General features: G+C 46.2%; 1 protein-coding gene across 1 annotated transcript in view; it reads right to left on the bottom strand.

Moving 5' to 3' along the window:
* The window catches only part of GDI2 (GDP dissociation inhibitor 2), a 36,558-nt gene extending 15,695 nt beyond the window's left edge, over window positions 1–20,863 (bottom strand). The window contains exon 1 of the mRNA XM_058191921.1: window positions 20,461–20,863. Coding sequence (XP_058047904.1) covers window positions 20,461–20,835 — 375 coding nt within the window. The 5' untranslated portion in view covers window positions 20,836–20,863. The remainder of the gene's footprint in view (window positions 1–20,460) is intronic.
* Window positions 20,864–25,328: the final 4,465 nt, after the last annotated feature.

Genomic DNA, 25,328 nt, shown 5'->3' with positions numbered 1-25,328 from the left:
GAAGTTGCCCCAAAAGGGATGATTTCAGCTGACCTGGAAACTGGACGTCTGGCTGAACCGGTTCGATCACTAGAGGGTAGAGTTCAGGTTACAGAATTGTAGACTCTGGGGGTGGATGTCAGGCCTTAAGGTCCACCAAGGTGACTTTGTGGTTTTTTTTCCCCTCTTTCCCTCTTTCCTGTTTTGGCCTTCCGTAACAAGGCGGGACACCACACTGCCGCTCCCCTCAACCCTTCCTCTCGGCCTCTCGCTTTCAACTTTCAACTTCCGTGCGCTGCTCCGGGCTTGCACTTGGCAACGGGGGTGTGTGTGTGTCACAATAACCTCGGCTGCTTCCCAGGGGGACACGGCAGACCTGCCCGGCACAAACAGAGGGCTGCCCGGCTGCCCAGGCCAAACGCTCGTCCTCGGCCCTTGCCCAACCTCATCTCACCATCATGGCTTGCCGATCAGAAAGGTCGGCAGTTCGAATCCCTAGTGTAGGTCCCCTGCGTGAGCAGGGGGCTGGACTAGATGACCTCCAAGGTCCCTTCCAACTCTGTTACAGACTGCCTGTAGAACATGGGTGGCTGGGGAATTCTGGGAGTTGAAGTCGACGGTTAGTAAAGGTTGCCCATCCCTGCTCTAGAACAGGGGTCTCCAACCTTGGTCCCTTTTAAGACTTGTGGACTTCAACTCCCAGAGTTCCTCAGCCAGCTTTGCTGGCTGAGGGACTCTGGGAGTTGAAGTCCACAAGTCTTAAAAGGGACCAAGGTTGGAGACCCCTGCTCTAGAAGAACCAGCAGGTTTCCCATGCTTACTGTTTTTGAAAAATTTTATCTGTTAGGATTTTCATTTTTAAAGGCTGGAAACTGTTCAGTCTCATTTTGATACAAAATGGAGAGAGGGAGGGGAAGAGAGAGGGGGGGGAAGGGATGGATGGATGGATAGATAGATAGATAGATAGATAGATAGATAGATAGATAGATAGATAGATAGATAGATAGATACATAATCTGGCCGCAGCTGCATTTGATGGTTCTCCCATCCGCTCCATCCTCCACTGGAAGAATAAACCAGTCAGCATTCTTCAATTTCACGTTGCCATATTTGTCATGTTGTTATATTTGAGGGGCTGCCCCAAAGAAGAGGGAGGAGGGGTCTGCCTATTCTCCAAAGCCCCTGAAGGCAGGGCAAGAAGCAATGGGTGGAGGCTAATCGAGGGGAGAAAGAACCTGGAGCTAAGGAGGAATTTCCTGACAGCAAGAATAATTAATCTGTGGAAGTTTTCAAGAAGAAATTGGGAATTGTGGGTGCATCAACACTGGAGGTTTCCAAGAACTGGACAGATTTGTCTGAAATAGTATGTCTCCTGCTTTAGCAGGGGGGCTGGACTAGAAGACCTCCACGGTCCCTTCCAACTCTTGTTCTTTCTATGCCTTCCTGCCTTCTGATGTGGCCACCCGCCTCAAGCCCTGCCACACTCCCTCTGTTACAACACAGCTGTTGTGTTGGAATGTAGTCCAGATGTGCAAGAGGGAGGGAGGGGCTCTCTGCCATGGTGCAAAAGGACAGCTGGACTTGGGATTGTCCGGTGGACCGGAAAAGAGCAAGGTCGGAGTTTCCCCAGCAATCCACAGGGTGTTCCTAACCGTTTTGCAAATCATTGCTTTAATCTGGCAAGATTCTGTCTGCAGGAGAGCAGCAACAAAGGAACAATGTAGTTCTTGACTTACGACGATTTGTTTAGCGACCGTTCAAAGTTACAACGGCACTGAAAAAAGGGACTTACGGCCAGGTTCCCACGATCAAAATCCAGACCCTAATTCATAATTATCATTCCACTGAAACTCCCTACAATTATTTTCTAAAACCAGGTCAAGAGAATTCTCGTTCAAAGTTAAGTGCCTCCTTCACCTTTCTTTTTCTTTATTGTAAACGGGAGAAAATGGGAACAACGGTTGTGTTTCCAGGGCCGGTTAAGCCGGGGAGCGTCTCAAATCCTTTGATCTGGTATATTTCTGATGAAGCACAAAATGGGATTAGGAAGCCAATTCTCCGCTCTGCATTTTAAGCGTCCTTGTTCTCTAGAGTGCCGAAAACACAGCAGAACGTGGAAGGTAGCGGCCAAATGAAGCAAAAATTCAAATCCAAGGCAGGGGCTCCCCGGTCATTGCAAATTTAAGACTCGTGAACTTCAACTCCCAGAATTCCTCAGCCCTCAGTTTAGGAGGAATGCCAATTTGACACACAGACACACAGACCCAAAACCCCTCCCAACAGAGCCTGACGCTGGCATAGCAAAGTTTAAAGCTAGCAGGGGCGTTTGCTAAGAAGCAGGCAAGCCGATTCTTGCCCTGTGAGGCCTTCCCGGTTCCTGCCTTGTAGCTGAAAAATCACATTTTAATGAAGCTGGAAGCTTAAGCTAAGGCCTCCTTTCCTGAGGGCTCTGCAAGCATCTGATTTATTTATTTTTTCCAGGGTGCAGGAAAGCTGAAACTTGGCCATCTGAAGCCCGCCGGCCCAGACGAAATTGCAACAGGAGGATTTGCTCAGCCCAATTTCTATTTAAGATACATTCATAATTTAGTTTATTCAGCATGAAATGGGAGCTTAGTTCTGTAGCAGGAGGCTCTAGAGATCAGGGGTCTCCACAGCCTTGGCAACTTTAAGCCTGGAGGACTTCAACTCCCAGAATTCCCCAGCCAGCTTTTGCGACCTTCTGACAAGCAAACTCAATGGGGGAAGCCAGATTCAATCAACAACGAAGTTATTAAGTTAATGGCTGCAGTGATTCGCTTAACAAATGGTGAGTGAGAAAGATTTGCAGAATGGAGCCAAAATTCGCTGAACGACTGTCTCGCTTAGCAGCAGAAATTTTGGCCTCACTTGAGAATTACTTATTTAAGATTTCTACAGGCCTGTGGAAGCAAAATTTCCCCCGAACTCAGCCAGGAGGAAAAAGGATTCAAGAAAACAATATTGCTACGCCAATGTGTTATTTATGCCAATGTTTGTCAGTCTTGGTCATTTTTAAGCTGGATGGACTTCAATTCCCAGCATTCTCTAGCCAGCAAAGCTGGCTAGGGAATGCTGGGAGTTGAAGTCCACCCAACTTAAAGTGACCAGAGCCGAGGAACACTTTCATGCAAAGTAGTTTCCTTAAAAACCAGTTGACATATTTTGACTTCTAAGGCAGGGATTTCACAGCTAGGACAGACTTTTGGACTGCATCACCTTATAGAGGTAGTCCTCAACTTACAACCATTCGCTTAGTGACCGTTTGAAGTTACAACGGCCCTGAAAAAAAAGGGACTTATGACCGTTTTTCACACAACTGTTGCAGCATCCCTACGGTCACGTGATTAAAATACAAGCGCTTGGCAACTGGCATGTACTTATGACGGTTGCAGTGTAACGGGGGTGGGTGGGTGGTTTCATGTGATCCCCTTCCGCAGCCTTCTGACAACCAGATTCGCTGAACAACTGCGTTACTAACTCAACCACTGCAGCGATTCACTTAGAATGGGGCAAGACTCACTCTAGCTTCAGCAAGGGAAATTTGGGGTTCATTTGTGGTGATGTGTCTAATGGACTAATTGCAATAAAGCTTCCTTCAGATAAAAGCCTTAAGACAGGGGTCTGCAAACTCAGCAACTTTTAAGACCTGTGGACTTCAATTCCCAGAATTCCTCAGCCAGCAAAGTCCACAAGTCTTAAAGTTGCCACGTTTGGAGAGCCCTGCCTTAGGATCATGGCTTTTATCTGAAGAAAGTACCATGGTTAACGGCCTCATGGAAAGTTAGATGGGCTGCATAGAAGAAGGTGCAAGGAAATGACCTCAGATGGTTAATGATTGAGTCGAACCACAATGGACAATTATTGTCAGGGGTTCCAAAGATTAAGCCCTTATCCCAAGCATCGCAGGGAGATTGAGCAATTCTAGGTCCAATGGGAAAAAGAAAACAGAGGAAAGGAAAATAAGAGATGGCAAAGATTAGGCTTTCATGATTATAATTTGAATTTTTCCGCCCCTCCCCTTCAGTTTGGTCAATTACCCAGAGGAAGGGCTTCTCTAAACAGCCGGCAAGCACCTCAACAAAGACGGACACCAGGAGAAGCAACTGTGAAGCACATACACCAGCGGTGTCAAACTCAATTTAATTGAGGGATGCATCACGGCTGAGATTGACCGGGGGGGGGGGGGGGGCACAGCCGGATGTGACTGACTGGGTGGGCGTGGCCAGCTTGACACCACTCCCCAAACTGCTGGCACGTTTCTCCTTCGCACTGGGTAGACCAGGCCGAAGCCACGCTGGCTGGCCCGTTGCATTTTCCAGGATGGCCCCGTGGGCCGGATCCAGCCCGCAGGCCTTCTGTTTGACACCTCTGCTATATGAATAGAATAGAACAGAAATAGAAAAAAAATAGAATAGAAATAGAATAGAAATAGAAATAGGAACAGAATAGAATAGGAATAGAATAGAAATGAAATAAAGACAGAAATAGAATAGAATAGAACAGGAACAGAATAGAAATAGAAATAGGAATAGAAATAGAAATAGAATAGAATAGAACAGAACAGAACAGAAATAGAATAGAATAGAATAGAAATAGAATAGAACAGAATAGAATAGGAATAGAATAGAAATGAAATGAAATAAAGATAGAAATAGAATAGAACAGAATAGAATAGAAATAGAAATAGAAATAGAATAGGAATAGAATAGAAATAGAATAGAAATAGAATAGAACAGAATAGAATAGAAATGAAATGAAATAAAGATAGAAATAGAATAGAACAGAATAGAATAGAAATAGAAATAGAATAGGAATAGAATAGAAATGAAATAAAGATAGAAATAGAATAGAATAGAATAGAATAGAATAGAAATAGAAAAAGAATAGAAATAGAAATAGAAATAGAATAGAATAGAATAGAATAGAATAGAATAGGAATGGAATAGAACAGAATAGGAATAGGAATAGGAATAGAATAGCAATGAAATAAAGATAGAAATAGAATAGAATAGAATAGAAATAGAAAAAGAAAAAGAATAGAAATAGAAATAGAAATAGAAATAGAATAGAATAGAACAGAACAGAATAGAAATGGAATTCTTTATTGGCCAAGTATGATTGGACACAAGGAATTTGTCAGTTCATAAGATTTCAGATGTGTACATAAAAGCTACAAGTGATAAATCATGATCATAGTCATCATAAAAATACATTCATCATAAAGACTGTATTTAATATTAAAAAAATTTACCCGGGGCATGCTGTAACCACTACAGGCAACTTTGCTGCCATGTGACTGCTCCTGAACTCGGTGACTCATGCAATCTGTTTCCTCTGTGTAATTTTGCAGATGCAAAAACAGATGCATCTGTTCATGTAGGCCCAGGAACAAAAAGTCTTAATAGCTGTGTGAGCTTCTCATTTAGACCAGGGGGGGGTCTCCAAACTTGGCAGCAAAAAAGGTGACTTACGACCGCTTTTCACACTTATGACCGTTGCAGCATCCCCGTGGTCATGTGATCAAAACCTGGATGCTGGGCAACTGGCTATTTGTGATGGTCGCAGGGTCCCAGGGGGGTCACGCAATCCCTTTTTGCGACCTTCTGACAAGCAAAGTCAATGGAGGAAGCCAGATTCACTTAACAACCATGACACTAACTTTAACTAAAGTGATTGAGTTAACAACTGTGGCAAGACAGGTCGTAAAATGGGGCAAAACTCAGTTAACAACTGTCTCTCTTTGCGATGGGAATTTGAGGCTCAATTGTTGTTTGTAAACTGAGGATCACCTGAACATATAAGCCACAGGCTGCTGGTACATCAATCCAAGCTTCCAACTTGGGCCGGTGAATAGCGCAGGCTGGTAAAAGCCTGTTATTAAAACACAGCTGCTTGCAATTACTGCAGGTTCAAGTCCCACCAGGCCCAAGGTTGACTCAGCCTTCCATCCTTTATAAGGTAGGTAAAATGAGGACCCAGATTGTTGGGGGGGCAATAAGTTGACTTTGTAAAAATATACAAATAGAATGAGACTATTGCCTTATACACTGTAAGCCGCCCTGAGTCTTCGGAGAAGGGCGGGGTATAAATGTAAACAAAAACAAAAAAAACTGCCTCCCTTCCTCCGGTAGTTTGCAGCTTCTGGAAACTTCCCATGCCAGCTTTCCTAAGGGTGGATAAGCGGCGCAAGGCTGCCAAATCCAGCAGAAGCAACAGCCGAGTGACACATCAGTTCCGGCATCTGGCCCACCGATGTGCCAAACTACTCAAAGCAGCCCAAAGAACTGCCGTTCCAAAATAAAGTTTAATATTGGATTGGACTGGATCTTGAGCTATAGACTGCATCAAGATACAAAAAAAGAAAAGGAAAAAAAAGATATGGAGACTCTAGAACAGGGGTGTCACAATGAAGGCCTGCGAGCCGGGATCCAGCCCACGGGGTGCTTAGATCTGGCCTGCAGTGCCTCTGGCAGCAAAAACAGTGCTTGGTGTTTTTGCACGCAGCCCCCCTGCACCCTGTTTTCAGACGCGACGGTCTCCTGCAGCCCTCTGCCAGCGAAAACGGAGCTCGGGGAGCCCCCCCTGAGCTCCACTTCCGCTGGCAGAGGGCTATCAGAAGAAAGTAAAAACAAAACAAAAGGAGAAATGTTTCCCCTTTTGCATTTGAGCACGCAAGAAGGGACAGGAAAGGAGAAAGGGAAAGAGGAAAGACAAAAGAAAAGAATAGAATAGAATAGGAATAGAATAGAATAGGAATAGGAATAGGAATAGGAATAGGAATAGGAATAGGAATAGAATAGGAATAGAATAGGAATAGGAATAGGAATAGGAATAGGAATAGGAATAGGAATAGGAATAGGAATAGGAATAGGAATAGGAATAGGAATAGGAATAGGAATAGGAATAGGAATAGGAATAGGAATAGGAATAGGAATAGGAATAGAGTAGAGTAGACTAGAACAGAACAGAACAGAACAGAAATGGAATTCTTTATTGGCCAAGTATGATTGGACACAAGGAATTTGTCAGTTCATAAGATTTCAGATGTGTACATAAAAGCTACAAGTGATAAATCATGATCATAGTCATCATAAAAATACATTCATCATAAAGACTGTATTTAATATTAAAAAAATTTACCCGGGGCATGCTGTAACCACTACAGGCAACTTTGCTGCCATGTGACTGCTCCTGAACTCGGTGACTCATGCAATCTGTTTCCTCTGTGTAATTTTGCAGATGCAAAAACAGATGCATCTGTTCATGTAGGCCCAGGAACAAAAGTCTTAATAGCTGTGTGAGCTTCTCATTTAGACCAGGGGGTCTCAAACTTGGCAGCAAAAAAGGTGACTTACGACCGCTTTTCACACTTATGACCGTTGCAGCATCCCCGTGGTCATGTGATCAAAACCTGGATGCTGGGCAACTGGCTATTTGTGATGGTCGCAGGGTCCCAGGGGGGTCACGCAATCCCTTTTGCGACCTTCTGACAAGCAAAGTCAATGGAGGAAGCCAGATTCACTTAACAACCATGACACTAACTTTAACTAAAGTGATTGAGTTAACAACTGTGGCAAGACAGGTCGTAAAATGGGGCAAAACTCAGTTAACAACTGTCTCTCTTTGCGATGGGAATTTGAGGCTCAATTGTTGTTTGTAAACTGAGGATCACCTGAACATATAAGCCACAGGCTGCTGGTACATCAATCCAAGCTTCCAACTTGGGCGGTGAATAGCTCAGGCTGGTAAAAGCCTGTTATTAAAACACAGCAGCCTGCAATTACTGCAGGTTCAAGCCCCACCAGGCCCAAGGTTGACTCAGCCTTCCATCCTTTATAAGGTAGGTAAAATGAGGACCCAGATTGTTGGGGGGGCAATAAGTTGACTTTGTAAAATATACAAAGAGACTATTGCCTTATACACTGTAAGCCGCCCTGAGTCTTCGGAGAAGGGCGGGATATAAATGTAAACAAAACAAAAAACTGCCTCCCTTCCTCCGGTAGTTTGCAGCTTCTGGAAACTTCCCATGCCAGCTTTCCTAAGGGTGGATAAGCGGCGCAAGGCTGCCAAATCCAGCAGAAGCAACAGCCGAGTGACACATCAGTTCCGGCATCTGGCCCACCGATGTGCCAAACTACTCAAAGCAGCCCAAAGAACTGCCGTTCCAAAATTAAAGTTTAATATTGGATTGGACTGGATCTTGAGCTATAGACTGCATCAAGATACAAAAAGAAAAAAGAAAAAAAAAAGATATGGAGACTCTAGAACAGGGGTGTCACAATGAAGGCCTGCGAGCCGGGATCCAGCCCACGGGGTGCTTAGATCTGGCCTGCAGTGCCTCTGGCAGCAAAAACAGTGCTTGGTGTTTTTGCACGCAGCCCCCCTGCACCCTGTTTTCAGACGCGACGGTCTCCTGCAGCCCTCTGCCAGCGAAAACGGAGCTCGGGGAGCCCCCCTGAGCTCCACTTCCGCTGGCAGAGGGCTATCAGAAGAAAGTAAAAACAAAGCAAAAGGAGAAATGTTTCCCCTTTTGCATTTGAGCATGCAAGAAGGGACAGGAAAGGAGAAAGGGAAAGAGGAAAGACAAAAGAAAAAGAAGAAAAGATGGGAAGAGAGCAAGGAAGGAAAAATAAGGAAAGGGGAAGGAAGAAGCAAGGAGACTGACGAGGGAAGAGGAAGGAAGGGAGGAAGGAAGGAAGGAAGGAAGGAAGGAAGGAAGGAAGGAAGGAAGGAAGGAAGGAAGGAAGGAAGGAAGGAAGGGAGATTGATTATAATCAGAGTGAGGGAGGGTCTCAGGGAAGTCCTGACTTAGCACTTGGCCACCACAGGTGCCCCCCAACAGTGATGTCGAGCTAGCCACCCCTACCATGGCCAAGCCCACCCCCGGCCCTCCAAGGTCAAACACAACCCTGATGCGGCCCTCAACGAAACCGACTTTGACACCCCTGCTCAGGAAAGAGTGCAGAGAAGAGCAACAAAGATGGCTAAGCGACTGGTGGCTGAAACATATGAAGAAGGGAAAAATTCGCTGAGCTCTGTTCCATTTTACGACTTCTCTTGCCATATTTGTCAAGTCAATGACAGCAGTTGTTAAAATTAATCACCCGGTTCTTAAGTGAATCTGGCTTCACCCCGTTGGCTTCGCTTGTCAGAAGGTCGCAAAAGGGGATCACATGACCCAGGGATGCTGCCACCGTCATAAATGCGAGTCATTTGTCAAGCATCTGAATGTAAATCGTGCAACCACGGGGGCTGCTGCGATGGTCCTAAGTCTGGAGCACATTTTTCAGCGCCGCGATAACGTCGAACGGCCGCTAAATGAAGCTGCTGGAAGTTGAGGACTACGTGTATTTTGTTTGCAATAAAAAGCAGTCAAGAATCTTGTGGCATCTTAAAGACTAGCGCAAACTTATTATTGCAGAAGCTGCTGTGAATCACAGTTCATTTCAGATATTACATAATCCTTTTCTGAGGCTCCTGCCCCTCCCAGCAATTCTCGTTTCAGGAAGTGGATTATGATTTGCAAATATTATTTCGAAACAAAGGTGCTGAGGCAGCATCACTACCACTGGGCTGAAGACAAGACAAGGCTCTTTCCTATTCCAGGAGGGAGCTTCAGCAGATCTGCAGGATTTCTGCAGAGGCCTTGAGAAGGACGCCAACTGGATTTTCAGTCTCCTGGGACAAATAAATTCAATTTTACCACTTCTGGAGTGGTTGTGAGATCACCCCACAGTTAATCCTTCCCCAGCCCACATGAGCCAGCCTTGTGTTGCTGTCCTGGCCTGCAATCATATGGGGAATCACATCAAAATCATGAGATGGGATTACAGATTTAACAGAGTTCGAAGGGACCTTGTAGGTCACCTAGACCAGCCCAAGCAGGAGACCCTACACCACCTGACAGATGGCAGTCCGGTCTCTTCTGGAAAGTCTCCAGTGACGGAGCTCCTACAACGTCTGAAGGCAACTTCTGTTCCATGGGTTGATTCTTCTCAACTGTCAGAAAATTTCTCCTTATTTCCAGGTTGAATCTCTCCTTGTTCAGTTTCCATCCATTAGTCCTTGTCTGGCCTTTGGGTGCTTTGGAAAATAGCTTGACCCCCTCCTCTCTGTGGCAGCCCCCCCCCCCATATAGGAAGAGGGTATCCTGTCTCCCCTGGTCCTTCTCTTCTCTTCACTAGACTAGCCAGGCCCAGTTCCTGCAACTGTTCTTTGTATGTTTTAGTCCCCAGTCCCCTCATCATTCTAGTATCACTGTACATGGCACTACTGAGGCCAACACTTGGAATACAGGGAGTCCTCGTTTTAGGACAACTGAGCCTGACATTTCTGTTGCTAAGCGAGAGACATTTGTTAGGTGAATTTTGCGTCTTTTCTTGCTGTGGTTGTTAAGCAAATCACTGCAGTTGTTAAGTGAGTAACAGGGTTGTTAAGGGAATCTGGCTTCCCCATTGACTTGGCTTGTCCGAAGGTCGCAAAAGGGGATCACGTGACCCCCGTCGTAAATATGAGTCAAAGGTCTGAATTTTGATCATGTGACCGTGAGGATGCTGCAACAATTGTGAAAAGTGGTCAGAAATCACATTTTTAAATTGTTCAGCTGTTGTAACTTTGAATGGTCACTAAACGAATTATTTTAAGTGGAGGACTACCTGAACCGGGTCCAGTTCTGGTTATCCCAATACAAAGATGATGTTGGGATCTTAGAAAGAGTGCAGAGAAGAGCAACCAAGACTGATAAAGGGTCTGGGGGCCAAATCGTATGATGAACGTTTGAGGAAGCTAGGTATGTCTAGCTTATCAAAAAGGATTTTAGGGGGTGACGTGACAGCTGTCTTTCAAGTACTTGAGCGGTTGTCTCAGAGGAGACCGACTTATTCCCCAAAGCACCAGAAGGCAGGACAAGAAGCAATGGGTGGAAACTTGTTAAGGAGAGATGCAACCAGAACTAGGGAGAATTTTTCTGACAGTTAGAACAGTTAATCCATAGAGTAGTTTGCCTCTCAGGAGTTGTGAGTACTCCAACCCTGGAGGTATTTTCTAGAAAACAAAATAAAACTGGACCACCATTTGACTATCCTGCCTTGAGCAGGGGTTCGACTAGAAGACCTCTGAGGTCCCTTCCCGCCCTGTGATTTTATGTTTTCATGTCTCCTAATAATTCCCTTCTAATTCAATAGAGAGATTGAGAACTACAACTGATTGCTTCTTTAGTATCCACCACTATCACTAAGTGTCGAATCTAATGTTTTATGATGAATGTATTTTTACAACGACTACGATAACGATCTATCGCTATTGTTGTATGTACCTTGAGAGTTTACGTATCGGAAACAAATTCCTTGTGTGTCTAACACTTGGCCAATAAAGAATTCTATTTTAAAAGGGGTTCCATGTTGAAATAAATCCTTAGAAAATAACATTGGTATCTGAAGGTCCAACCAACAAACATTGGGACCAATTTAAGCCGAATTAAGTTCTGCCGGATTATATGATTTAAAAGCTACTTTAGTTTGCTTTACCTGTGAAGTTTCAAATAATGAAAGCCATTGTGTGCCTCTTGGGTGGAAATGGGCCAAGGCCCACAGCCTTTCGCTGCAGCCTCAAGACAAAAAAAGCTTGGCATGTCAGACAAGGCAGAAGCAGCTCATGACAAGGAACCTCTATAAATTAAGTGGAGGGGCCAACATTTTACCGGCAGATATTCTGACATTCCAGATTCGGTTAGTCAGCATTTTCTTGTAAGAACTCAGGAACACTTTCAGCTATGTTCTTATGGGCAAAAGTTCAGTCTAACATTGCCTTACACAATGTAAGCCACCCTGAGTCTTGGAGAAGGGCAGGATATAGATTAAAAAAAAATAAAAATAATAACATACCAGCAAAGAAAGTGGAGTCCTCTTTATTCTGACTAGAGTCCTTGACTTACAACACTTCACTTAGTGACCGTTCAAACAGGAAAAAAATGACTTACGGCAGTTTCCCCCACACACACACACATACGACGGTTGCAGTACGTGATCGAAATCTGGACTTTTGGCAACTGACTCACATTTATGACGGCTGCACTGTCCAGAGTTCACGCGATCGCCTTTGGCGACCTTCTGACAAGCAAAGTCAATGGGGAAGCCGAATTCATTTAACAACCGTGAGACTGTTTTAAAAAATGGCAGGGATTCACTTAAGAAGGGTGGCTCGCTTAGCAATGGAAATCTGGGGCTCAGTTGCGATTGGTAGTCCTCGACTTACAATCGCAACTGAGCCCAGATTTCCATTGCTAAGCGAGCCACCCTTGTTAAGGGTGAACCGCAGCAGACTCTAGCTCAGAGGTCTCCAACCTTGGCAACTTTAAGACTTGTGGACTTCAACTCCCAGAATTCCTCAGCCAGCTTTGCTGGCTGAGGGATTCTGGGAGTTGAAGTCCACAAGTCTTAAAGTTGCCAAGGTTGGAGATCCCTGCTCTGCTACTAGTAATCCTCAAAGTACAACCACAATTGTGCTCCAAATTCATTAAGTGAGTTTTGCCCCATTTTTATGATTCTTCTTTGCCACATTTAACGTGAATCACTACAGCTGTTAAGTCAGTAACATAGTTGTTAAGTGAATCAGCTTTCCTCGTAGACTTTGCACGTCCGGTGGTCGCAAAAGGGGAACTGTGTGACTCAGGAACACGGCAACCGTCATGCAAGTGCGTCGCCGAGCGTCTAAATTTTGATCACATGGCCCCGGGGATGCTGCAACGGTCGGGTGTTAAGCGGTCCTAAATCACGTTTTTCAGTGCCGTTGCAAGTTCGGTCGCTAAACAAACTGTTGTAATTCGAGGACTACCTGTCTTAGAGGGAGAAACTGCTAACTGCCTTAACATTTGAAACAGGCCATCAACAGATCTCCGCTCTTCAAAGAATTCCAGCCCAGGCTTTCTCTGCTCAAGTGAGCAAGACAAGGCATGTTTTTTTACAGTTGAAATCTGTTTTTTCCACCCCCCAAACTGAACAAAAAGAGTGAAAACAAACGCAGGAAAGAGCTGGCTTCCACAACTGCAGGAAGCTTCTATTCATTCGGGGCCTCATGTCTTTCTCAGAAAGAACAATTCCCTACTTATCCTATGCTTTAACCCTCGGGAGGCATTCATCCGAAGGGCTTCTTACCAAAATTGGTTAATTTGCAGGAAGAGAAGTGAAACCAATTTTTCAAAAGAAAGCAGAACAGAGAGAGAGAGGGAGAGGGATTAAATTTTCACCCTGAAGGCCACCAAGTTGCTTTTGAAATTCATTTTGCAGAATATTTTTGGAGGCCTATCGGGAAGTCTCTCAGAGGTCACCCGAGCAATAAATACAAGGGACATCTTTGTTCTTCTCCATCGCCAAACCAGGATGAGGCTGCATGACGATCCTGGTTTGACCAGGTGGCCAGTTTCCTAGAGCTTCAGGAAGCAAATTTTCATTTGTTGGATCCAGCCATCTCATGCGTGAGAGAGAACTGGAGAGGGATAAATGGAGATTATTCTGATTTAATTAGGTGCTCCGCCCATGGCAGCTCAAAACGAACATATACAGTTAACAAGGCTGACATAAGTGGAATGGTTTCCCTTCTCTGCCGACTTGTATGGAAATTGGCCCCCTTTCCTGCTGTTTCGGAGTTGGCACATCCAGCTGTTTATCTTGCAGTGGGGGTTCAAGCCACGACAACCACATTTTTTTTTTATTATTTGCATTTATATCCCGCCCTTCTCCGAAGACTCAGGGCAGCTTACACTATGTTAGCAATAGTCTTCATCCTATTTGTATATTTATATACAAAGTCAACTTATTGCCCCCAACAACCTTACAAATGATGGAAGGCTGAAACCTTGGGCCTGGTGGGACTAGAAGCAGCTGCGTTAATAACAGACTGTCTTAGCAGTCTGAGCCACCAGAGGCCCTTTTTCAAGGTTTAACATGTTCTTATTTTTAAGGAAACTCATTTCTCCTAAACTGGTGCCACTTGAAGATGGGTGGATTTTTAACTCCCAGAATTCCCCAGCCAGCATTATTTCCCCCCCAAAATTATCCCCAGCATAGCTAGCTGGGGGAAGTCTGGGAATTGATCCAGACATTTTCAACTTTGGGCTCGGGAATTCTGGGAGTTGAAGTCTACCCAATGGGAGAGGGGCTGCCATGAGTTGGGACAGTGGGGGGGGGCAGTTGACCTTGGAGCTGCACATCAATGAGGAATGGGTGCATTTAATTAATCAAAGAAGAGAAGCAACCTGAATTAAGGAGAAACTTTCTAATAGTGAGGACAAATTAACCAGTGGAACAGCTTGCCACCAGAAATCGTGGGTACTCGGTCACTGGAGGTTTTTAATAACAGACTAGACAGTTGCTTGTCTGAGATGGTATAGGTCAGGGGTCTGCAAACTTGGCTCTTTTAAGACTTGTGGACTTCAACTCAAAGAGTTCCTCAGCCAGCAAAGCTGGCTGAGAAACTCTGGGAGTTAAAGTCCACAAGTCTTAAAAGAGCCAAGTGTGCAGACCCCTGGTATAGGTTCTCCTGCTTGAGCAGGGGGCTGGACTAGAAGACCTCCAGGGTCCTGTCCTGTCCTATCCTATCCATCTTAAAGGGGCCAAATTTGATTTAAGCCATTTAAATGGTCCCCTGAAATTATTCCCAGTGGCCAAGCAGCTGAATTTGGTCACGTGATCACGTGTGTGTGTGTGTGTGTGTGTGTTGCTACAATGTTTGAAAGTGTGAAAAACAGTTGCAAATCTCTTTTTCCAGTGCTGTTATAACTTCAGTTGCTAAATGAGTGTAAACCAAGGACCACCTTGTTTAGTGGGATTAGAGAAAGCCTGCTTGGCAGGAAAGGTAATTTACACAGTCAAAAGGAAGAGATGATGGAGACAAACCGGATGCAGGGGCCGGAAATGAAGGTTATAACATTTCTGTGGTCAGGGACAGATTTTCAAAAACAAGAGACCGATATTTTAATCCCTTTTAGGAAAGAGGGGGTTTAAAGGCAGGTGACCTTAAGAAAGGTGAATGGGGAGGGGGGGAACCTTTCAAGGCTGCAAATATTTATCGGTCCCCACTGACAGGGGAAATCTTTACTCACCTTGGGGGAAGCACCACTGGACTCCAGATAATTTGTTTGGAGCCAACTGTAAAGAGTGTATTTCAACTGCAAAGTGAAGTGAACTACTTCCACTCCCAGAATTACCCAGCCAATTAAGCTGCCTAGGATTCTGACATGTTGGAGAGAACCTACAGCAGGGACGTCCGATCTTGGGGGACTTTTAAGACCTGTGGATTTCGATTCCCAGCATTTCCCAGCCAGCCTTTAAACCCTCATTTAAGAATTCTGGGAGCTGAAGTCCACGGGTCTTAAAGTCACCAAGATCGGACGTCCCTGCTGTAGTCTTTTAAACGGGGTTTTATTCTTATTTTAGTTTTTAGGCCATAAATTGAACCAATTTTTTATATTGTTCTTAACTTGTATTATATGTATTTTTTACTGGCTGTGAACCGCTCTGAGTCCTCTGGAGAAGGGTGGTATACAAATCAAATTAATAAATAAATAATAAATAAATAAACCGTGCATAAGGCATAAGTGACCGTGCATAAGGCATCCCGGTCTAGAAAGGGGCGCAACTGGCGCACCAGGCGAACCTGGTGGAAAGTTTAGTGACCACTTGAAGTTAAAATGGCACTGGAAAAAGTGACTTATGACCGGTTTTCACCCTTACGCCTGTTGCAGCATCCCATGGTCACGTGATCAAAATTCAGACGCTTGGCAACTGGCATGTACTTATGACAGTTGCCCTATCTTGGGGTCACATGATCACCATTTGTAATCTTTGCAGCTGGCTTCTGATAAGCAGAGTCAATGGGGGAAGCCAGGTGTGCTTAACAACTGCAGTGATTCACTAAAGTGTGGCAAAAATAAATGGGATGCAACTCTACTGCCTTGCTTAGCAACAGAAATCTAGGGCTCGACTGTAGTGATAAGTCAAGGACCACCTGCCATGAAGGAGAGAAGGGTCAGGAAAGCACCAGGAGACCGGAGCCCTGGTTCGGAGGCAGGAAAACCTGCAATGAGAAGCTGAAGATGCAAAAAAAAAAAAAAAGTGGCTATTTAAGACATTTCCAGAAGTCGCAAATGTAGAGTAATGTAAATTATGCTACCATTATGTCAGTTTGATAGTTGAGTTATTTCCTCCATAGAAAAAATACAGTCAATTAGGGCCGTGGTGGCTCAGGCTGTAAGGAGCCTGTTATTAAAAACACAGCAGCCTGCAATTACTGCAGGTTCTAGTCCCACCAGGCCCAAGGTTGACTCAGCCTTCCATCCTTTATAAGGTAGGTAAAATGAGGACCCAGATTGTTGGGGGGGCAATAAGTTGACTTTGTAAATATACAAATAGAATGAGACTATTGCCTTACACACTGTAAGCCGTCCTGAGTCTTCGGAGAAGGGCGGGATATAAATGTAAATAAATAAAAAAAAATGTTCTTAGATGGGGGGGAAAAACAGAGAAAAGGTACAGAAAGAGTAGACCCAGCCACAAAGAACAGCCACCTTGCTAGGTAGGAGAGCCGAGATAAAGGACTGGCCTCTGAGGCTTGGTTAAAATGAATTTAGGATAGGATAGGATAGGATAGGATAGGATAGGATAGGATAGGATAGGATAGGATAGGATAGGACAGGACAGGACAGGATAGGATAGGACAGGACAAAGAATAGGAATTGGAATAGCTTTATTGTCACGTTGAATGTACGCTAATCGGCATACAGTAAAGTAAAATTACATTAAAAACTGCTCTCAAAGGGTCTCCACCGCTAATATAAACATAAAACATGACCAGATAAATGAATTTAGCTCTGCTCAATCCTCATCCTAGGCTATGAACTGATGATGTTTCCCTGGCTCATTCATTTCAATGAAAGGGAAAAACAGTAGCTGCAGAATGGAGACGGAGTCAAGGCTCTGAGGCCCCCCAATTCACCCCCACCCCCCCAGGCCTGGCAAAGCCCAGGAGCTCCAGAGAATGGCAAAGGGCCACTTGGTGCAATAGGAAGACTTCAACGAGGGCATGCCAAATCTTTGGGCTGCCAAGCAAAACCTATTAGCCAGGTGCCCTCTAGAAGAAAAAGAGACGGCAGGGAAGAGGCTGAAGGGCAAGGGGTGATCCAAGGGCAAAAAAAAAATAAAAAATGAAATGCAGCTAATCCTCGGCTTGCAACCATTCCTTTAGTGACCGTTTGAAGCTACGACGGCCCTGGGGGGAAAAAGTGACTTAAGACCGTCTTTCACAGGATCGTGGCAGCATCCCCGTGGTCACGTGACCAAAATCCAGACGCTTGGCAGCTGATTCATATTTATGACAGTTGCAGTGTCCCGGGGTCAAGCGATGTCCTTTTGCAATCTTCTGCCTGCAGCAAAGTCAGTGGGGGAAGACAGATTCACTTTACAACCGTGTGACTAACTTAACTGCAGTGATTCGCTTAACAACAGTGGCCAGGAAGGTCACAAAATGGGGCAAAACTTATTTAACCGTCTTGCTTAGCAACCAAAATTTAGGCACATTAGTGGCTGTAAGTCAAGGACTACGAGAAATAGACAATATATAAAATGTACAATATAATCTCCTGGGATGTCTTCCGTGACGCCACAGGAGGAGAAAAGTCTGGCTGGAAAAGGGATGGGGCAACTTCCAAAGTGTCACTGAGGTCGGAGCCTCCATGGCCAGGAGCAGTGTGCTGTGGAATGGCATTTGGAGCTCGCCAGAGTCCCACCCTGCCAAGGCAGGCAGCCAAGGATTATGGGGCAGAATATCCAGGGTGGATATCGGAGCAGCAGCCAAGCAGGGGCTCCATCCATGGGGAGGGAAGGCTGGATGCCCAGGGGGGGTTACAAGAAACCCAGCTTTCTTGGCTTCAGAAGCTTTGAGGGGAGGGGGGGGCAGGCTAAGCCAGATCACCTGTGCCCAGAAGACCCGGGTCAGGGAGCTGTGTGAACCCAACTCTGCAGGTAGGACAGGAACAAGACAGCCATTTGAATATCAAAACATTGGGGCAAAAAAAAAAAAAAAGCACGAGGAAGATTAAACAAGAGGGGGTGGAGAAGACAGGAAGGTCTGAAAAGAATGCAAAATAATATATAAGTTTTAATCATTTATAGAAAGGCTAATAATCACCCCCACATAAAGGTGGGTCTCAATAAGAGAAAACAGAGGAAGGGGGGGGGACACCAAGCCCACCCCAACCGCCTTCATTCAAGCTATCTTTGAGGGGGGCATCAGAAGCCATTCAGATGACTCCCTGCCCGACTGATACAATATAAAAAGTAATGAAAATAAAATAACCCTAAAATAATGGCAGGTTTCAAAAAGAAAAGAAGAGGAGGATATGCAGGAGGGGAGGGGAGGCACCAAAGCCCAGCTGCTTTCCGGGTCTCTTTCCCTCCAGTTCCACCCATTCAGACGACTCGCAGCCCCCACTGATTTAATATAAAAGCTAATCTTAATAAAATAATCCCCAAACAATGGCAGGAGGAGGAGGAGGAGGAGGAGAGGGAGACCACCAAGCCCAACCCAGCCCCCTCCCCTCATGTCTTTCCCTTCCCTGAAGTTACAGGTCTGCCTTCCTTCCAGCTTCATTCAGACGGTTCCCAGCCCCCCCCCTTGCTAGAAGAAAGTAAAAGCTAATCCTAATAAAACAATCGCAAAACAATGGCAGGTCTCAACAAATAGGAAAGAGGAGGGGGGGGAGGCCTCCATCCCTCATGCTACAAGTTACATGTGTCTTTGCCTCCCTTCCAGCTGCACCTGTCATTCCTTTCCCTCCAGTTACAGGCATTCAGACGACTCCCAGCCTCGATGCTACAATATAAAAGCGAATCCGAAAATAAAAACAATCCCCAAATAACGGCAGGACACAGCAAACGGGGAAAAAAAAGGGGGGGGAGGGGAGACCACCAAGCCCAGTCCAGCCTCCATCCCTGATGTTACACCTGTCTGCATCTTTGCCTTCCCTCCAGCTACACGTGTCATTTCTATTCAGATGACCCCCAGCCCCGTTGCTACAAAGTAAAAGCTGATCCTAATAATAATAATTTATTTATTTATTTATTTATTATTTAAATTTTTATACCGCCCTTCTCCCGAAGGACTCAGGGCGGTTCACAGCCAATTAAAATACACAATGATACAATAAATACAATTAAAATACAGTTAAAAAACTTATTGAATTGGCCAAGATTAAAATTTAGAATAAAAACCCATTAAAAAACCCATAAATTTAAAACTAACCCAGTCCAGCGCAGATGAATAAGTGAGTTTTAAGCTCGCGACGAAAGGTTCGGAGGTCCGGAAGTTGACGGAGTCCTGGGGGGAGTTCGTTCCAGAGGGCGGGAGCCCCCACAGAGAAGGCCCTTCCCCTGGGCGTCGCCAGACGACACTGTCGCGCCGACGGCACCCTGAGGAGTCCCTCTCTGTGAGAGCGCACGGGTCGGTGAGAGGTATTCGGTAGCAGTAGGCGGTCCCGTAAATAGTCCGGCCCTATGCCATGGAGCGCTTTAAAAACGTTCACCAACACCTTGAAGCGCACCCGGAAGGCCACAGGTAGCCAGTGCAGCCTGCGCAGGATAGGTGTCACACGGGAGCCAAATCCCCAAATAACGGCCAGTCTCCACCAAAGGGGAAAAAAAAGAGGGAGAGGGCACCGAGCCCAGTCTCGTTTCCTTCCATGTCTTTGCCTTCCAAGATACACGTGTCTTTCCCTTCCCACAAGATACACGTGTCTTTCCCTTCCCTGAAGCTATGCTGTGTCTTTGCCTTCTCACCTTCCACCCGTCTTTCCCCTTCCTTCCAGCGATACGTGTCGTAATTCCCTTTCCCCTTCCAGTTCCACCCATTCAGACGACTCCCGGCCCCCTTGCTACAAGGTGAAAGCTAATCCTAATAAATAATAACAACAACAATCATCATCATCATCATCCCCAAATAACGGCAGGTCTCAACCTCAAGGGGAAAAAAAGGAGGCCGCCAAGCCCAGCCTCCCTTTCCTCACGCCACACGTGTCCTTGCCTTCCCGCAAGATACACGCGTCTTTTCCCTTCCTCGGAAGCTCCGCGGGTCTTCCCCTCCCCACGTTTCACGCGTCTTTTCCCTTCCCTCCGAACGACACGTGTCGTATCCCTCCCCCCCCCTCCGGTTTACCCATTCAGACGATTCCCGGCTCCCTCGCTGCAAGGCAAAAAAGCTAATCCTAAAATCAAAAAATAATAATAATAATAAAAATAAAAACCATCCCCGAATAAACGGCGGAAGGGGGGGAGGGGCGAGCGCGGCCTCCTTCCCCCCGTGTGACACGCTTCCCGCAAGATACACGCGTCTTCTCCCCCTTTCCCACGTTACGTCCCCCCCCCACCCTCAAGAGGCCTAAAAAAAAAAGGCGCCCCGGCCGCGTCCCCTCACCGTCAGGCCGGTGCCCAGCACGATCACGTCGTACTCCTCATTCATGGCGGCGGTGACGGCGGAGGCGGGCGGGCGGCGGGCGAGGCCGGGCGGGGGCGGCGCGGCGCTGGGAGGCCTCCCTCGGGCGGGGGCGGCGGCGGGGCTCGGGCGGCGGGGCCGGGGCGGCGGTTCGGGGCCTCGGAGGCCGTAACTGCCGGCGCCTGAGGAGGAAGAAGAAGACGAGGCGGCTGAGGAGAAAATGGAGGCGACGCTGCTCCTGCTGCCGCCGCCGCCGGGAGAAGAGCGCGCCAGAGGGGCGGGGCCTTTGGGGGGCTGGGCGGGGCCTCGGCCGCCACCCGAGGGGGAGGAGCTGGAGGGCGCCCCAATCCCCGCCATCGTCGCCAAGGGGGCGCTGCCCGGCCGGCGGCCGTTATTGGGCTGCCGCGAGGTGTCAATCAAGGTGGGGGGGAGGAGAAAAAGGGAGGCGGGGCGTTCCTTTATTTCCAAGCCTCCCCGCCCCCCCGTGACTCCGCCCTCCGGCCGGGATTGGCTGAGCGGCCTCGGCCGGAAAGTTCGATGCCACGCAGGTGCCGCCGGGCATGGGGAGGGGGGGGAAGGAGCATGCGCGCTCGCGAGGGTGAAGCCGCTTGCCCTGCTTCCGGGTGGCGAGCACGTGACTCCCTCCCTGGCAAGCTAGGATTCCGCCTTGATTTATTGTGTTTTTAGCTTCGGTCTGATCAGCTTTAAATCTGCAGTTTTTTCAAACTTGGGCTACTTTACACGGGTTGGCCTTCGGCTCCCAGAATCCTCCAGCCTGGGCCGGAATTCTGGGAGTTGATATCCAATTATCTTAAACTGGCCATGTTTGAGACACGCTGCACTAAATCCTGGTTTGTTCAAAATAAAGTGTTTCCTAAGCTTGGCAACTTTAAGACAGGTGGACTTCTTGGCAACTCCAAATCTCAACCAGCAAATGCTCAGTCTTACATATAGGAAAAAAGAACCCAAACACTAAGTACTCGCTTGATGGACATTATCATGTAACTTACAACTTCTCCACTGCAAAAACATATGGACTTCAAATCTAGATCAAGGCAAATCAATAGATGCAATCTACATAGACTTCTGCAAAGCTTTTGACTCAGTAGTACACGATAAACTTCTCCTTAAACTAACATCCTATGGCATCTCAGGACCCCTCCACAAATGGATATCTGCTTTTCTGTCTAACAGACAACAAGTGGTCAAAATTGGCAATGCTCTATCAAATCCTGTTCCTGTCAAGAGTGGCGTTCCTCAAGGCAGCGTCCTTGGACCAACACTCTTTATTCTATACATTAATGATCTTTGTGACCATATCTCAAGTAATTGTGTTCTCTTTGCTGACGATGTCAAACTATTTAACACCACAGACAACACTTCTATCATTCAAAACGACCTTGACCATCTAACCGCTTGGTCTAAAATTGGCAGCTCCAAATTTCAACCAGCAAATGCTCAGTCTTACATATAGGAAAAAGAACCCAAAACTAAGTACATACTAGATGGACATTACCTTACAGATGACCCCATCCCGTTAAAGACCTTGGAGTTTTCATGTCAAATGATCTAAGTGCCAAAGCCCACTGCAACTACATAGCAAAAAAGCTCTAAGAGTTGTAAACCTAATCTTGTAGCTTCTTTTCCAAAAACACCACACTACTAACCAGAGCATATAAAACATTTGCTAGACCAATTCTAGAATACAGCTCACCTGTTTGGAACCCTCACCACATCTCTGACATCAATACAATTGAACGTGTCCAGAAATATTTTACAAGAAGAGTTCTCCATTCCTCTGAAAACAACAAAATACCTTATCCCACCAGACTCGAAATCCTAGGCTTAGAAAACTTGGAACTCCGTCGCCTTCGACAAGACCTAAGTTTAACTCACAGAATCATCTATTGTAATGTCCTTCCTGTCAAAGACTACTTCAGCTTTAATTGCAATAATACAAGAGCAACCAATAGATTTAAACTTAATGTCAACCGCTTTAATCTAGATTGCAGAAAATATGACTTCTGTAACAGAATCATCAGTGCTTGGAATACTTTACCTGACTCTGTGGTCTCTTCTCATAATCCTAAAAGCTTTAACCAAAAACTTTCTACTATTGACCTCACCCCATTCCTAAGAGGACCATAAGGGGCGTGCATAAGCGCACAAACGTGCCTACCGTTCCTGTCCTATTGTTTTTCTTTTCTTCTTCATATATATATATACTTATACCTTTATATACTATATAACCTTTCTGTATGATAGTTACATATATTGTTGTGACAAAATAAATAAATAAATAGAATTCCCCAGCTAGCCAAGTGATTGTCATTTCCTACACTTTCTGCCGGCTTCCCGCAAGCAAAAAGACGATGGGGAAGACGGCAGGGAGTCGGAAATCACCCCAGCTCTCGCTGCTTCTTTTGCCTGTCGGTGAACATTTGGTTTCTCTCTTGGAAACCTTTCTGAAAGGATGAGCCAATGGATCACGGGTTGTCCAGTATCCAGAGATAGCTCTCAACTTACAACCACTCGTTTAGTGGCTGTTCAAATATTTGAAAATATATTTACCGACTCCTCACATGCTGGACATAAACTGTTTCCACTCCTACCCTCAAAAGGACGCTACAGAGCACTGCACACCAGAACTACTAGACACAAGGATATTTTCTTCCCTAACACCATCACTCTGCTAAACAAATAATTCACTCAACACTGTCAAACTATTGACTAAATCTGCACTACTATTAATCTTCTCATCGTTCCCATCACCAATCTCTTTCCACTTATGACTGGAACTTTGTTGCTTGTATCCTTTACGATTTATATTGATATTGTTTCCTGATTGCTTAATTGTAGCCTATGACTACCATCAAGTGTTGTACCTTATGATTCTTGACGAAGGTATCTTTTCTTTTATGTACTTCAAGAGCATATGCACCAAGACACATTCCTTGCGTGTCCAATCACACTTGGCCAATAAAAAATTCTATAGAATAGATTAGATTAGATTAGATTAGATTGGATTAGAATAGAATAGAATAGAATAGAATAGAATAGAATAGAATAGAATAGAATAGAATAGAATAGAATAGAATTTTTTATTGGCCAATTGTGATTGGACACACAAGGAATGTGTCTTGGTGCATATGCTCTCAATGTACATAAAAGAAAAGATACATTCATCAAGAATTCTAAGGTACAACACTTAATGATAATCATAGGATACAAATAAGAATAAAATGGAATAGGAATAGGAGAGAATAGAATAGAATAGAATTTTTTATTGGCCAATTGTGATTGGACACACAAGGAATGTGTCTTGGTGCATATGCTCTCAGTGTACATAAAAGAAAAGATACGTTCATCAAGGTACAACATTTACAATGGTCAGATCACTCTCTTCTTCGCCTGGACTTTCTGACCGCCATTCACCACCGCAGGGAGACGGAGCCGATACGTTGGTTCCGTCCCAGGCGCCTGATGGACCCGGAGGGGTTCCGGACGGAGCTTGGGCCATTTCCTGACGGTCTGGCTCACGGCTCGGCTGAGGAACTTGTTGCGGCCTGGGAACGGGCCTGCGGGCCTTAGACCGTGTCGTGCCTTTGCGACCTCTGACCCGGCGCAGGTCCCAACCGGCTCCTTGGTTCTCCGAGGAGTTGAGGGGATGAGCGCGGAGAAGGCGCCTAGAGAGTTCCTGGAGGTCTAGCCGTTCGGAGGCTGATCGGACACTAGTGAAGTCCTATACTAGGCTTACCTAGTGGCAATGAGGAAGCGGCGTAGCTCGCCTCCTCCCTCATTGCATCGACAGATAACCGCCCAGCCGCCCTGTTTGGGTGACTCGCTCCCTTTACATCAGGGGCGGGATGACCCGTTGCAGGGGCGTGCTGAGGAGTTTAACGGTTATCTATACGATAAAATCGTTCAGCTTGGGAGGTCTAGATCAAGATTGCAGTGGCGGGTGAGGCGGCTGAGGGTGGTCTTGGGGATATTTTATGGGATGAGTTTGACCCTGTCGCTCCCGAGGACATGGACAGGCTGCTGGGGAGGTTGAATGCCACCACATGTTTACTGGACCCGTGCCCCTCCTGGCTGGTACTGGCCACTCAGGAGGTGACACGAGGCTGGCTACAGGCTATTATGAGCGCTTCCTTGGTGGAGGGAGTCTTTCCGACCGCCTTGAAAAAGGCGGTGGTGAGGGCCCTCCTCAAGAAGCCTTCCCTGGACCTGGCTGTTTTAGGTAATTATCGTCCGGTCTCCAACCTTCCCTTCGTGGCAAAGGTTGTAGAGAGTATGGTGGCATATCAGTTTCCCTTGCACCTGGATGAAACTGTCTATCTAGACCCGTTCCAGTCCGGCTTCTGGCCCGGTTACAGCACTGAGACGGCTTTGGTCGCGTTGGTGGATGATCTCTGGAGGGCCAGGGATAGGGGATGCTCCTCTGCCCTGGTCCTATTAGACCTCTCAGCGGCTTTTGATACCATCGACCATGGTATCCTGCTGCGCCGGTTGGAGGGATTGGGAGTGGGAGGCACCGTTTATCGGTGGTTCTCCTCCTATCTCTCCGATCGATGCATGAGCAGTGTTGACAGGGGGCAGAGGTCGGCTCGAGACACCTCACTTGTGGGGTGCCGCGGGGTCGATCCTCTCGCCTTCTGTTCAACATCTATATGAAACCGCTGGGTGAGATCATCAGTGGCTTGGTGTGAGGTACCAGCTGTGCGCTGATGACACCCAGCTGTACTTTTCACACGGGCCACCCAGCGAAGCTATCAGTGTTGTCCCGGTGCTTGGAAGCCGTGCGGGTCTGGATGGGAGAAACAGGCTCAGGCTCAATCCCTCCAAGACAG

This window comes from Ahaetulla prasina, chromosome 7, assembly GCF_028640845.1.
Source record: "Ahaetulla prasina isolate Xishuangbanna chromosome 7, ASM2864084v1, whole genome shotgun sequence".
Classification (NCBI taxonomy): Eukaryota; Metazoa; Chordata; class Lepidosauria; order Squamata; family Colubridae; genus Ahaetulla; species Ahaetulla prasina.
Note: the sequence above shows the minus strand (reverse complement) of the source record. Positions and strands in the feature narration are given on the sequence as shown.